The 13675-nt window shown below is 42.3% G+C and overlaps 1 protein-coding gene across 3 annotated transcripts in view; it reads left to right on the forward strand.

Moving 5' to 3' along the window:
- Positions 1 to 13675, forward strand: part of GFM2 (GTP dependent ribosome recycling factor mitochondrial 2) — a 345387-nt gene that overhangs the window by 52609 nt on the left and 279103 nt on the right. For 2 of the 3 annotated variants that reach the window (XM_085632317.1, XM_085632319.1), the window contains exons 3-4: positions 7879 to 7963; positions 8987 to 9032. In XM_085632317.1, the coding sequence (XP_085488443.1) occupies positions 7879 to 7963; positions 8987 to 9032 (131 nt within the window). Of the gene's footprint in view, positions 1 to 7852; positions 7964 to 8986; positions 9033 to 13675 lie in introns of all 3 variants that reach the window. The other variant, XM_085632318.1, reaches the window with a different exon arrangement.

The raw sequence follows: 13675 nt of genomic DNA on the forward strand, positions 1-13675 counted from the left end.
GTGCGTTGTAAAAGATTTTGCGGTGTTAAAACTGTGTGCGGGGTAAAGTGTCCTATTCGGTGGAAAGTGTTATAAGAAACAAAAACCCAAAAATAAAGTGGAAAATATTTCAAGCACAGTGAATAAGAAAGTGAGTGACCAAAGCAATGATAGAGGATTGTCAGGTGTGCAGATCGACACAAAAGAGAGGCAGGTTGACCCTGTGAATGAAAGAGGTGGACAGCCTTCATGGTGAGCAAATAATGAAAATGAAGAATTTGATGAGTATATTTTGGATCTTGATTATAATGAAGAGCCAGACAAATTTTCAGATTATGGTAATTCTAGTACTCTGACTAAGAAGGATTTGAGGGATCCTTTCGGCCAGTCATTATTTAATCCAGCGTTAATCAGACACTGACAAGTTCAGAATGGTGGCCTATGGAACATTTTTCAGACAATATTAAGTTCTGGATAAGACGTCCATTGGAAAGGAACAAGAGTGCTCACGTCCAGTAATTGATATTAAAGAGACCATGACTCTTAATCTTGACCCAGACCTAATTGCTTATTTATTTAAAATGGGTTGTGACCCTAAGAAAGGGTTGCAAAGATCGCTAAAGTAGTGCGAGGACAAAGTATTGGACATATTAGGTCCAGGGGCAAGGATTTTTGACATGGTAGAGGAATCTTACTTCAATGGAACAGAACTTGATTTAAGTCTGTTAAGAGGTTGGAGCCAAAGAGCTATGTGTTTTATTGCGAACGTCAATGCTGGATTCATAGCAGAAAGATGTAAGGCAGTCTTGTTCACAATTAGTCCTAAGTTGGGAGATTTTGCAAAAAAAGAAAGCAGTGAGGAGTCCAAAGAACTTCTATTCGGGGATGGACTTGTAAAGTCATTAAGAAAGCACGTTCAAACATTTACTTCCCTGGATAAAGCACATGCATCCATGAGAAGGGTTTTCGGAAGTGGAGGTTTATAGGGTAGGGCTGGAAGGCGGGGTCAGACCTTCGGCTGCCCATATCTCAGAGGCCCATTCTGTCAAAGAGGTGGAAGTTTTCAGGGAAGGAGTGGTTTCAGAGGAAACCTTTACCAATGTTCCTTCTATCCTCAAAGACGTCAAGGAGGAAGGAGCAGAACAAGTCGTGGGAGGCAGGAAGTCAAACAGGACAAGATGAGTACTAAAAATACAATTGGTTTTACCCTGAGAAACACACGAGGGAGGTTGAAGTTATTTCAGGTAAAATTAAAAGAGATCACGGGAGGTCGCTGGGTTTTAGAAACTGTGAAACGCTTTGTGATAGATTTTGTAACAGAGCCAAACCAAGAAAGAGAACCAAAAGAAATATATTTTCAAAAAGAGAGTCAGGTTATTATCGAAGAGAAGAAATGTTGGGAAAACAAGCGATAATGGAAGTGTCAGAAAAGAGGAAAGGGTTTGTAACTACCCTTTTTGTAGTGGAAAAGAAGGCAAAAGGTTGGAGACCCGTCATAAATCTGATGGAATTAAATCAGTTTGTGGATTACAAGCATTTCAAGATGGAGGGTATCCATCTGTTAAGAGACATCTTGATGGATAACGATTGGCTGGTGAAAATAGATTTGAAGAATGCCTATTTTTCAATACCGGCTGCAGAGGAAAGTCAACAGTACCTTCAGTTCAGGTGGAAGGGTCAACTATTTCAGTTTGTTTGTCTCCCTTTCGGACTGTCTTCAGCCCCTTGGTGTTTTTCAAAGGTGATGAGACCGTTCATGGGTTTTTTGCATAAAGAAGGGTTCGATAGTTGATTTATTTAGACGACATTCTAATCATGAATGGGGAAGTACAGACATTATTGGAGCACAGTATCATGGTGCAGAGGTTGCATGACAGATTTAGGTTTTGTAATAGACTTAGAGAAATCTATTTTGCAACCGGCTCAAAGGATGGAGTTTTTAGGTTTTGTAGTAGACACTGAAGAAAAAGTTTGAGTTACCAGACAGTAAAATTATCTTAATAAGAAGAGAGGTGAAATTTTTGTTAAAGAAACAAGAAGTAAGCCTAAAACAATTAGCGAGGGGAATAGGTTTTTTGTCATCATCTATTCAGGCTATTTTTCCGGGTCCGTTGCATTACAGGGCGTTACAGAGAGTAAAAGGTACAAGTTTGAACAAGGGACTTTGGTATAGAGACAAAGTGAAATTGGATGTAGAAGCAAAGGAAGAGTTGATTTGGTGGCTAGAGAATTTGCATGCATGGAATGGCCGGGCAATTTTGGGGGCAAGTCCGGATTATGTGTTGGAGACAGATGCGAGCAGTTTAGGTTGGGTGCGAGATTAGAGAGCTACGAAACAGGAGGACGATGGAATTTGAAAGAGAGAGAAGATCATATAAAGTGTTTGGAGTTGAAAGCAGGGGTCTTGGCCATTCGCAGTTTCAAGGAAAAGATTCAAAACAGGACAGTTTTATTGAGGGACAATATTTCGGCTGTGACATACATAAACAGGTTGGGGGGAAGCATGTCAAAGAGGTTAGCAGAGTTGGCAAAAGATTTCTGGAAAGTTTGCATGGAACACAAGATAAGCATATCTGCCAGGCAAAGAGAATTTGGTATCAGACTGCAATTCCCAATATTTGAAAGATTTCAGTGACTGGAAACTAAATCCAATGTATTTCAAGAAACTTCAGGGAATATTGGTTCCTTTGGAGGTAGACTTATTTGCTTCGAGATTAACAAATCAGTTGGAGAGTTATGTGAGTTGGAGACTGGATCTGGGGGCAATGAGTGTGTATGCATTCAGTCTAGATTGGAAAGCGCAAGAGGTTATGCTTTTCCCCCCATTTTCAATGATTCTGAGCGTTCTGATGCAGGTGAGGCGACAAGCATGCAGACTAGTTTTAGTAACACCGTTTTTAATAACGCAAGCATGATGGAGCTAGCTATAGAGGATCCAATTTTGATAGAGGTGGAAAAGGGTCTTTTGAAAGATGTATACAGAAGAGAGCATCAGTTAGTGGAGTCAAGGGTGCTCAACCTTCTAGTTTGGAACATTTCAGGGAATCTGGTAGATTTGCAGAGTTATCAGTAGAGGCTTCAGAGTTATTATGTGAGTCATGGGCACCAGGAACAAGGAAAGGGTATGCAAGCTCGTGGAAGGTTTAGGTATGCGGGTGCATGGAAAGGGATTTGGATCCCGTTGAGGCGGATGAAGTTATGATGGCAAATTTTCGGGCAAGTCTATTCAGGAAGGGTTTAAGTTATATAACTGTTAATTGTTCTAGGTCAGCTATAGCAGCTGGTCATTGTCGGGTTGAAGGAGTTTCTGTTGGGAAAGGTCAATTGGTTTGTAGAATTATGACGGGAAAACCGCCATGCTCTAGGTATAATGCTCTATGGGATGTATGTTTGATTTGGAAACTTTTCGAAGGATGGCAAAGTAACTGGTGTTTGAGTCTGAAACATTTAACATGGGAGCTGACTACATTATTGTGCATGATTTCTTTTAAAAGGGATTCAGACTTGAAAGCTTTGGACATTTCAGGAAGATTTTTTCATCCTGAGGGAGTGTTTTTTTAAATTAAACGTAGAACTAAAACCATGTCAGAGAAGATTTTTTATCCTAGATTTAATGGTCATCCTAAGTTGTGTGTGGAAAGATGTATAAGGGAATATGAATCGAGAGTGAGTGAGATTAGAAGTGCGGGAGAAGATCAGGTGTTGATATCGTATGCAAAACCGCATAGCGCACTTTGAGTGAATCTGGTGTGAATTTGAAGAAATTCAAAGACCAGTTGAATATGTAACGGAGCAAGTTCTAAAAGACTTTAAACATGCATAATGTTAGCTTCCTGTCTTGCCATTAAATGTCGATTCTCAGAGGTTAAGTGCATAGAGAATCGTGATTTTATTAAAGACAAGGAGGCTAGCAATATCCCGCTCTCCCTACCCTAGTCACTCACTTTCTTATTCACTGTACTTGAAATATTTTCCACTTTATTTTGTGTTTTTGTTTCTTATAAATAGGACCGCCGCCGGGGAACTAACACTGCCATATTTCTGGCATATGACGAATTAAACACCTGCCTCCTCCACCTTTAGACCGGCCTATCATAAGTCTTTTTGATTACATATTGCTTTTTGAATTAGTTAATTTCCCACAACATAACTATTTGGTCTCCTCTCATTTTAACATGTGTTATTGCACTCTTTTGATTTGAATTTGATTTGAATTGTTATTTATAGAGCGCAGCAAATACCGAGGCATCTTGGCGCTAACTGTGATACATAGGTAACTGGAGCAACCTGACTCTGGATGTTTAGTTTTTAGCAAACAGACACAAAAAGACAGTGTGTAGCCCCCCCATCTTACCTTGCGTGATTTTGGAACACAGACAAGGCCCTCCATAGAGGATCTAAGAGTTATTGCTGGAGAATACCTGGTGAAAAGTTTCCGCACCTCCCCGGAGATGCCTCCATAGAGGGCCTTATGCACTAAACAGAGAGCCTTAAAGTTGGCTCTTTGAGGGACAGGGCGCCAGTGTAGTGCTCTAATGGCCTGATGTTCATGAGTAATCTGGCCGCCGCATTTTGCAATGATTGTAACTTTCTCTCCTGTGCTTTATCAATTCCCGTAAAGAGTGCATTGCAGTAATCTAATTTGGATAAAAAAAAGTGCAACTACAACTGTCTTTTGGAGTTCCTATGCGATGAACGGGAAGATTTTCCTCAATGTTTTTAAGAGGAAAAAGCAGGAGGAAGTTAGTTGGTTGACATGGGCCGACAGATTAAGCTGTTTGTCAGGGATCACCCCCAAATTTTTAACTTTGGTAACCGGGGTAGGACAGACTCCCGCTTCTGTGGGCCACCAGTTAGTGTTCCATAACGACGGTCCTTTACCGAATTCTAGGACCTCGGTTTTATCCGTATTTATTTTCAGAAAATATGAGCTCATGCAGCACATGATATCTTTCAGACATGCATGAAAGCCGATGGCTACCGGCTCTGAAGGTTTGGAAACTGAAATGGTGAGCTGTGAGTCATCGGTGTACATAATCAAGGAAAACCCATGTTTCCTGACTAAGTTGGCCAGTGAGGACACATATATGTTAAAAAGGGTTGGTGACAGAGAAGATCCTTGCGGAACACCACATGGGAGTTGGAAAGTTCCAGACTGTATGTTCTCCCAATGTATGTTTTGTTCTCTAGTTTCTAAAAAGGAGGAGCGGAGAGTTAGTGCTGTATCCTCCACCCCTATATCTCTCAACCGCTGCACCAACACCTTGTGATTTACAGTGTCAAACGCCGCCGAGAGATCTAATAAAACCAGGATCGCTCTGCCACCCCATCCACTATCCTCCGAATCCCCTCTGTGGCCAGCACCAACGATGTTTCTGTCGAATGACAGGGCCTAAAGCAGTGTTGTGTGCGGTCTAGCAGAAGGTTGTCTTCTAGGTAGTGAATTAACTCCCTATTTACGGCTCTTTCCAGAATTTTTGCTGGTAGCAGTAGTCGGGAAATTGGCCGGTAGTTTTTTGGTTCTAATGGGTCCATGGCTGGCTTTTTAAGAATTGGCCTTATATAGGCCTTTTTCCAGGCATTGGGATATATACCAGTTTCGAGGACTTGGTTTAAGAGAGGGGTGAGATGTGTACTAATAATCTTAGGTACCAAGTGGAGGACTGTTGGTGGACACAGATCATTTGGTGAGCAGGATTTTGTGGATATCAGGAGGTCATGGACTTCCTCCATGGTAAGTGCCCTAAAGCATGCAAGTCTGCCAGTTGCTGCCCATACATTTATATTTAGTGGAGTATTACCTGGCATAGTATTGGCCGAATTTAAAAGGTCATCGTAGATCACTTGTACTTTGCTTTGAAAAAATGTGGCCATCACATTGCAGAAGGCTTGGTCTGGTCTGAACTTGGCTGTGTGTTGGGGTTTAGCAAGTGTATACACAGTTTTAAAAAGTTCCTTTGAGGAGTGTGTTGCATCTCCTATTTAGTAGTAAAATAAGCCCTTTTAGCTTTAATGATAGCTTGCTTATATTCCTCCAGACATTGATTATAAACTAGCTTGCGCTCTGTACTATAATCTGTCCTCCAGATCCGTTCTGTCCTTCTGCATTTCATTTTTATTATTTTTACCTCCGGACTATACCAGGATGCTGTTGCAGTTGCTCTTGTAGTGGTTTTATTAATTTCAGGGGAAATACTATCTGCGGCTAATCCAATTGTCAAATTGGTTGGCTGCTATATCATTATCACTGTCTAATACAGGTAAGCCCGAGCTCAACACCTGTTCCAGATCGTCCTTTTTTACCTTATTCCATTTCCAAACCCTCAAATTTGTGGCAGGAAGGGATTGAGGTAAAGTAAGCGTTTTGTTAGTCACCTCAAAATAAATAGCTCTATGGTCAGTCCAAGGTAATGGTAATGTCTTTATTATGGTTATGCCTGATTGGTTTGTAAAAATACCATCCAATGTGTGACATGCTAAATGTGTAGGTTCCAGTATTATTTGGGAGAGTCCATACGCTGCTAAATTATCCACAAGCCTTAACGTGTCTGGGTTAGTCTCTAATTCGAGATGATAATTAAAATCCCCCATAATGGTAAAGTCTGAATCCAAACTTGATTCTAAATAGTTCAAAAGGGCCTGCGAGAACGCCATTCTGGGTCCCGGGGGCCTGTAGACGAGTAGCCCTTGAAATGTGAAAAAATCATTGAATTTAAATGAAAACAATAGCGCCTCAGCTGGAAGCAACATTGTAGCCTCATGGTGCAGTTTTAAGTTCTCTCTGTAGATCAGGGCTATACCCCCACCTCTGCCTTCTGTCCTATCATGTTGCACCATCGCATAAACTGGGGGAAGGGCCATATTCCAATCTGGGTCTGAACTGGCATCAGTCCAGGTCTCAGTTAGGAAAACAATATCTGGATTATTATGAAGGAGGCATTCTTTGACTGCTGGTGTGCTGATTCATGCTGAGGATCTTTCACAATAATAATCTATATTGCCCTATCATGGACCTTCTGAACCTAGAACAAGCACTTAAGGATCCAATTGGCCTTAACATTTAGCCTCATGTTTTTCAAGTGCATTACCCACGTGTTTCCACCTAATCACCTTGAAGAACTTCACATTCTTCACATTTGGAGTGTAGTAAGGGAACATTCTGCTTACACCCAATGTTACTATGGTAATTCTTATGAGTCCTCGCGGAACTTTCTCTCAGGCCCTTTAGTGCAGCAGTTGTGCAGTTCTTGAACATGGTGGGGGGCAAATGGCGGTGGTTTCCTCTTAGGCAGTATATGTGCTATCTTGGCGGCTGACAGTTTGGCATCCTTGGTCACCTTGCTATCACTGTTTGGAAGTCATACCTGATGAGAGTAAAGTCTGAATTAACCTAGCCAGGATTATCTGAGCGCTAAACACATTTATTAGTACATATCTTTGCAGCATTTAAAAGAATCAGTTTAATTGTGTAAATTTACTAGTGTCACAATCCACTCCACTCCGCTGAGAAACCATTTTCTGCATGGAACCTATGAAGCTGCCCGGTTAGGAAATCTGCTGTGTTGGTCAGCTTTAGAACGTAAACACATAAGTTATTAAATATGATCTAAACACCAAACATGCCTCCCGTGATTAAGGTAAAGTATTGATTTCTTGTCACACATTAATATTTTTTTTTCTTGAGTGAATACCAAAATTTCGATGTAGGAAATTTCCCTCAATTGAGGTATGGTTGTCCAAGCAAAGTAAATACCATGACCCACGATTTAGTAGGCATAATGCTACTTTCTGTATGTGTGAAACCAGGATCTTTGCCAGGGTCAACATTTATCCTTTAAATGATATTAACTGCTACAAATTAATTTCAATGCAGGTTCTCATACATTACTTTTATTGTAGTGTAAACAGTGCTGGAACATGAGAGACCCCTGGTTAAAAAGACTGCGCACTCAAGCACCTCATCAGCATTCCGGCGTGGTTCAAGGTAATAGTTTTAGTAATAGTTTTGGTACTGTGCTGACTTCGTTAAACTAGAGGCAAGTGGTATTTCAATTCACCTCTTCCTCCTCCACAAACAAGTTTGTTCATCATTACCGTGCATCATGCCTCAGTACATATTGGTGTAAGCAATTCATGGTGACTTTTTCAATGAAATTCGTGCTCCTAAAAAAATAAAAAAAGCTTTCTCTGGCATTGTTGTAACATAAGTAATGCTTCAGGAAAGAGATCAGCTGAACGTCTGATCCATAAACAGAAAATATGCGTGAATGTGATAGGAGTTAACATACACACTAAAGACCTCTACTTTCTTTTTTCCAATGTGTGCAGTTTTTGGGTGTGTCGTGAAGAGGAAAGGACATTAATTGTCTCTAGGTATCCAGTTTCAGCATTTGATCCATTTGTTCAGCAGCTTACTATTTGCATAGTTAGCACTGGAGATACCTGCGGCAAAGGGCTAAAATGGCGCAGGAGATCTAGATCTCGGTTGTCATAGCCCTCCATAATGATTGTTGTAGATTTCCAGTAGCACTCTTTGTTAATCATCAATAAATGTAAATCCTTCACAAACGTAGATGTTAACCTGTAGGGGCAGACCTCTGACTTAACTTATCTGTAGTTGACAGAAAAGGAGGAAGTACTGACGTGGTCACTGGGAAATTTAAGAGCAAGACAGTGGATTGCACAACGGACCGGCGCAAGTCCTTAGCCTGTATTCTTTTGACAATTGAGCTTAGGAGGGGTGTGAGCAGTGCGCTCTCACCTGTCCACCAACACAACACTTTCTTCTGCAACCTTGGAGGCCTACTGAGCAAGGCACCAGTTAATAGGCTGCTCAGTTTTCAACAAGATGTTACATTCCAGATAAAGACAGCAATAATAAGATTTCACTAATTTGAAACCTTCATGCATTTTAAATGTTGAATGTAGTGTTATTCAGTATGCCCAGCAGAATGTATTTTACTGTGGTTTTTAATATAAGTCTAAAATATGTACTTAACTTTAACAGGTGAAGTAAAATCTCTTCGCTCTATTGCCATCCCTCCTCTATCCAAGTAAGGAAATGCTTTAATATATTTTTTATATTTCATTCATTTGCTTATATCAGGCTGGGCACATCTGCGAAAGTTGTCTAAATTACATGTTTGCACCTGTGCAAATGCATGCGGGGGATATGTAACAAAATTAATCTGCAACTAAATAAAAGCAGTTTGCATGCAATGCATTTGTATTTAAGTGGCTGCGGCGTCTGGGCGGGTAACGTACCTGAGGTGGTTAATGCAGAGAACTTTCTATATATTAATGGTCACATGGCTTAAAACCCAGAATGTATGTGAAGGTTAGAGACTATCTCTATCCATACACAACATGTGAAAAGGATATGGGTGACGAATTGTTTCTTTGATATGAAAAGCCAGTATTTCCTATGTAATATATTTTCCTTGAGCAATATTTCTTAATTTATCCACATTTGGAAATCAAACCATGATTAATTTTCCTAATTCAGTTCAATTCAATTCTTTATTCATGATTTGGAACTCAAGAGGTCAACAAAAAAATCGAAGCAATACAATTCATAAAATACAGTAACATTACATCTTAAAGGTTAGGAGAATAGATAAAGATAAAGTTCTGAAATACTGAACTTGAGAGCAAATTACTCCGTAATAACTATCTAAGGAGGTTCTCCAAACAACATGGCAGCAGAAATTATGTGCAAATTACTCCATAGTGAACAGCCAAAGGAGTTCTCTCCCCATACATAGCTGCAATCCTAAATCCAGATTAAAATAGGAACATAAAACCATTAAAACATTTAAGGACGTTGTGGCTGAAATCAATTCAGAGAAACCTCAAATAGTAAACTTATATGTTAACTACTCCATATTACACTTCCAAAGAAGTTCTCCGCTGACATAGTAGCAGACATGATGATGAGAACTTTGTAAAGCGCTTAAAATACCCTGGGGTGTCTAGCCGCTGCCTTTGATAAATACTGTTACAACAAACAAATGATGGACGGAATGCTGACAATGCAGACATTCTCCCCCAGTCAAGAGATCTGGGTTAAATCCATCGTTCTTTTGCCCACTACACCACCCCAGTACAGACATGGCCATATGCAAATCAGTCTTGACCCTGTGCCTCATGGGAACAGTCCAGCCCGAACTGCCAAGCCATGTCTTCCCTGGACCGGAATCAAGCATCCTAGGACCGGTTTCTGGCTATCAGCCGTCATCAGCCAGGATAGCTTGACTCCAGTGGCGTTGTGAGCACGGGACCCACGTCTGGGCATACCCATCTCACTTAGGGCGAAAAGCGTTACAACAAACAAATGATGGACGGAATGCTGACAATGCAGACATTCTCCCCAGTCAAGAGATCTGGGTTAAATCCATCGTTCTTTTGCCCACTACACCACCCCAGTTCAGACATGGCCATATGCAAATCAGTCTTGACCCTGTGCCTCATGGGAACAGTCCAGCCCGTCCATCACCACCCTCTTTTGTACCGCTTTGTTTGCCATAAGTTGGCAGGGTATGCTCAGACGTGAGTCCCTTGCTCACTTTGCCACTGGATTCAAGCATGCCTGGCTGAAGACGGCTGAAATGCCAGAAACCGGTCCTAGGAAGCTTGTTTCCGGTCCAGGGAAGGCATGGCTTGGCAGTTCGGGCTGGACTGTTCCCATGAGGCACAGGGTCAGACTGATTTGCATATGGCCATGTCTGAACTGGGGTGGCAGAGTGGGCTGAAGAACGGTGATGGATCAAACCCGGATCTGTTGACTGGGTGTGAGTGTTTGATTGGTTCTGATGCTCCGTCCATCACCACCCCCTTTTGTACCGCTTTGTTCGCCATAAGTTAGCAGGGTATGCTCAGACGTGAGTCCCTTGCTCACTTTGCCACTGGATTCAAGCAAGCCTGGCTGAAGACAGCTGAAATGCCAGAAACCAGTCCTAGGAAGCTTGTTTCCGGTCCAGGGAAGGCATGGCTTGGCAGTTCGGGCTGGACTGTTCCCATGAGGCACAGGGTCAGACTGATTTGCATATGGCCATGTGTGAACTGGGGTGGCAGAGTGGGCTAAAGAACGGTGATGGATCAAACCCGGATCTGTTGACTGGGTGTGAGTGTTTGATTGGTTCTGATGCTCCGTCCATCACCACCCCCTTTTGTACCGCTTTGTTCGCCATAAGTTGGCAGGGTATGCTCAGACGTGAGTCCCTTGCTCACTTTGCCACTGGATTCAAGCAAGCCTGGCTGAAGACGGCTGAAATGCCAGAAACCGGTCCTAGGAAGCTTGTTTCCGGTCCAGGGAAGGCATGGCTTGGCAGTTCGGGCTGGACTGTTCCCATGAGGCACAGGGTCAGACTGATTTGCATATGGCCATGTCTGAACTGGGGTGGCAGAGTGGGCTAAAGAACGGTGATGGATCAAAACCGGATCTGTTGACTGGGTGTGAGTGTTTGATTGGTTCTGATGCTCCGTCCATCACCACCCCCTTTTGTACCGCTTTGTTCGCCATAAGTTGGCAGGGTATGCTCAGACGTGAGTCCCTTGCTCACTTTGCCACTGGATTCAAGCAAGCCTGGCTGAAGACGGCTGAAATGCCAGAAACCGGTCCTAGGAAGCTTGTTTCCGTTCCAGGGAAGGCATGGCTTGGCAGTTCGGGCTGGACTGTTCCCATGAGGCACAGGGTCAGACTGATTTGCATATGGCCATGTCTGAACTGGGGTGGCAGAGTGGGCTAAAGAACGGTGATGGATCAAACCCGGATCTGTTGACTGGGTGTGAGTGTTTGATTGGTTCTGATGCTCTGTCCATCACCACCCCCTTTTGTACCGCTTTGATAAATACTGGTCAGAGTAGAACAATGGGGTGGAATTATGCTGTAAACAGCCATGATTTTAGGCCCTTTCTAAATTTAAGAAGGTTGGATTCTTTCTTCAACAAGGTAGGCAAGGAGTTCCATAGGCTGGCAGTTGTAGACGAGAAACTCTTTCCTCCCCCATCTAACCTTGTTAACTCTAGGGACAATTACATTTCCCAGTTCTGCAGATCTAAGGGCTCTGGTTGGAATGTTTGGCTTAAGAAATGTCTTCAGTTGTGTGGGCCCCATATTGTTAAGAGATTTGAAAGCAATACATAATGATTTAAATTTAATCCTCTTGGCCACAGGTAGCCAGTGGAGCTGGACCAGGACTGTGGAGACTGAGTCAAATTTAGGAATGCCCAACAGTATTCTTACTGCTGCATTCTGGGCCGTTTACAGTTTATTAATGCTACGCCTCGGAGCACTGGAGAAGAGGGCATTACAATAGTCCAGTCTTGAGGAGATCAACACTGACACCACCGTCTTCCTTAAATCCAAGGGTATAGCGGGAAGGATTTTCCTCAATTTTTTTATGATGAAAAAGCAAACAGAAATTACCGAATAGATTTGTGCCTCAAAGAACAACATGGTATTAAAAATTACACCTAGGTTTTTAGCCTTGTGTACTGGGTTAGGTAAGGGGCCAAGTTGAACAGGCCGCCAATTGCCTGTCCAAGAAGATGGATTGTTCCCCAGCAGCAAGACTTTAGTCTTGGAGGAGTTCAGTTTCAGACAGTTGTCCGTCATCCATCTTGCTATATGGCTCATACAGTCACGGAAACTTGATGCAGTCTGGCTGGCGGAGCTACTCACCGAGACAAAAATCTGAGTGTCTTCCATGTATGATATGATGGCAAAGCCATAACTTCTTACCAGGCTAGCAAGAGGAGTAACGTAGAAGCTAAATAGCGTTGAACTCAAAGAAGAGCCCTGGGAGGTGATACAATGTTCCCCAAAGGAACTTCCCGAGATCACTCGGACAGAAAGGAAACTAGTAGGGACAGTGCCTTGCCCTTGATACTGATGGAACCTAACCGGTCCTTCAGCAGCCCGTGATCAAGAGTATCAAAGGCTGCTGACTGGTCCAGGAGGATCAGAGCTGCCTTCTCCCTGCTGTCTAAAATCTGTCTGAGCTCCTCCGTAGCGGTGATGAGAGCCAACTCTGTGCTGTGTTGAGCCCGAAATCCAAACTGGGAAGAATTCAGGATGGCATTATCATTGATAAAGACCGATAATTCAGTGTTTATCGCCCTTTCAATTACTTTTGCAGGAAAAGGGAGTCTTGAAATCAGTCTATAGTTGAGGGCCTCTTTAGCATCCAAGTTAGGTTTCTTTAACAAAAGAAGTATTGATGCTTTCTTCCACTCCATAGGAAAGTGCCCTGTGGTGAACACTGAATTAAAAATCATCGTTAATGGAATGGCTATCATTTTTGAAGAAATGTGAAGAATTTTTTGGAGGGCATGGGTCAGAAGGGGAGCCAGGTTTCGTTGTAGCAATAAGTTTAGTGGTTTTTTCCACTGTTAAAGTGGTAAAGGAAGAAAAGATCTGAGGGGTTGAATTGGAAAGATCCTGCGTATTAACAGGAAAGGTTGATAGAGATTTTATGAGTTCTGCCGATGTTTGATCCGAGTAATTGTCCTGTTGTACAATAAGACAGACTTGACTTTATGCTGAAAAGATTCTGCTAGTGAATTGCAGAAATCTTGGCTAATACTAATTTCAGGCGCTGTTGGCAACTTTGCTAGTTTCTTTACTGTATCAAACAGGGCTTTGGGACCTCTATTTGGCACTGTAATTTCCTTAGAAAAGTATTGTGCCTTCTCC

Source organism: Triturus cristatus, chromosome 2_1, assembly GCF_964204655.1.
Source record: "Triturus cristatus chromosome 2_1, aTriCri1.1, whole genome shotgun sequence".
NCBI lineage: Eukaryota > Metazoa > Chordata > Amphibia > Caudata > Salamandridae > Triturus > Triturus cristatus.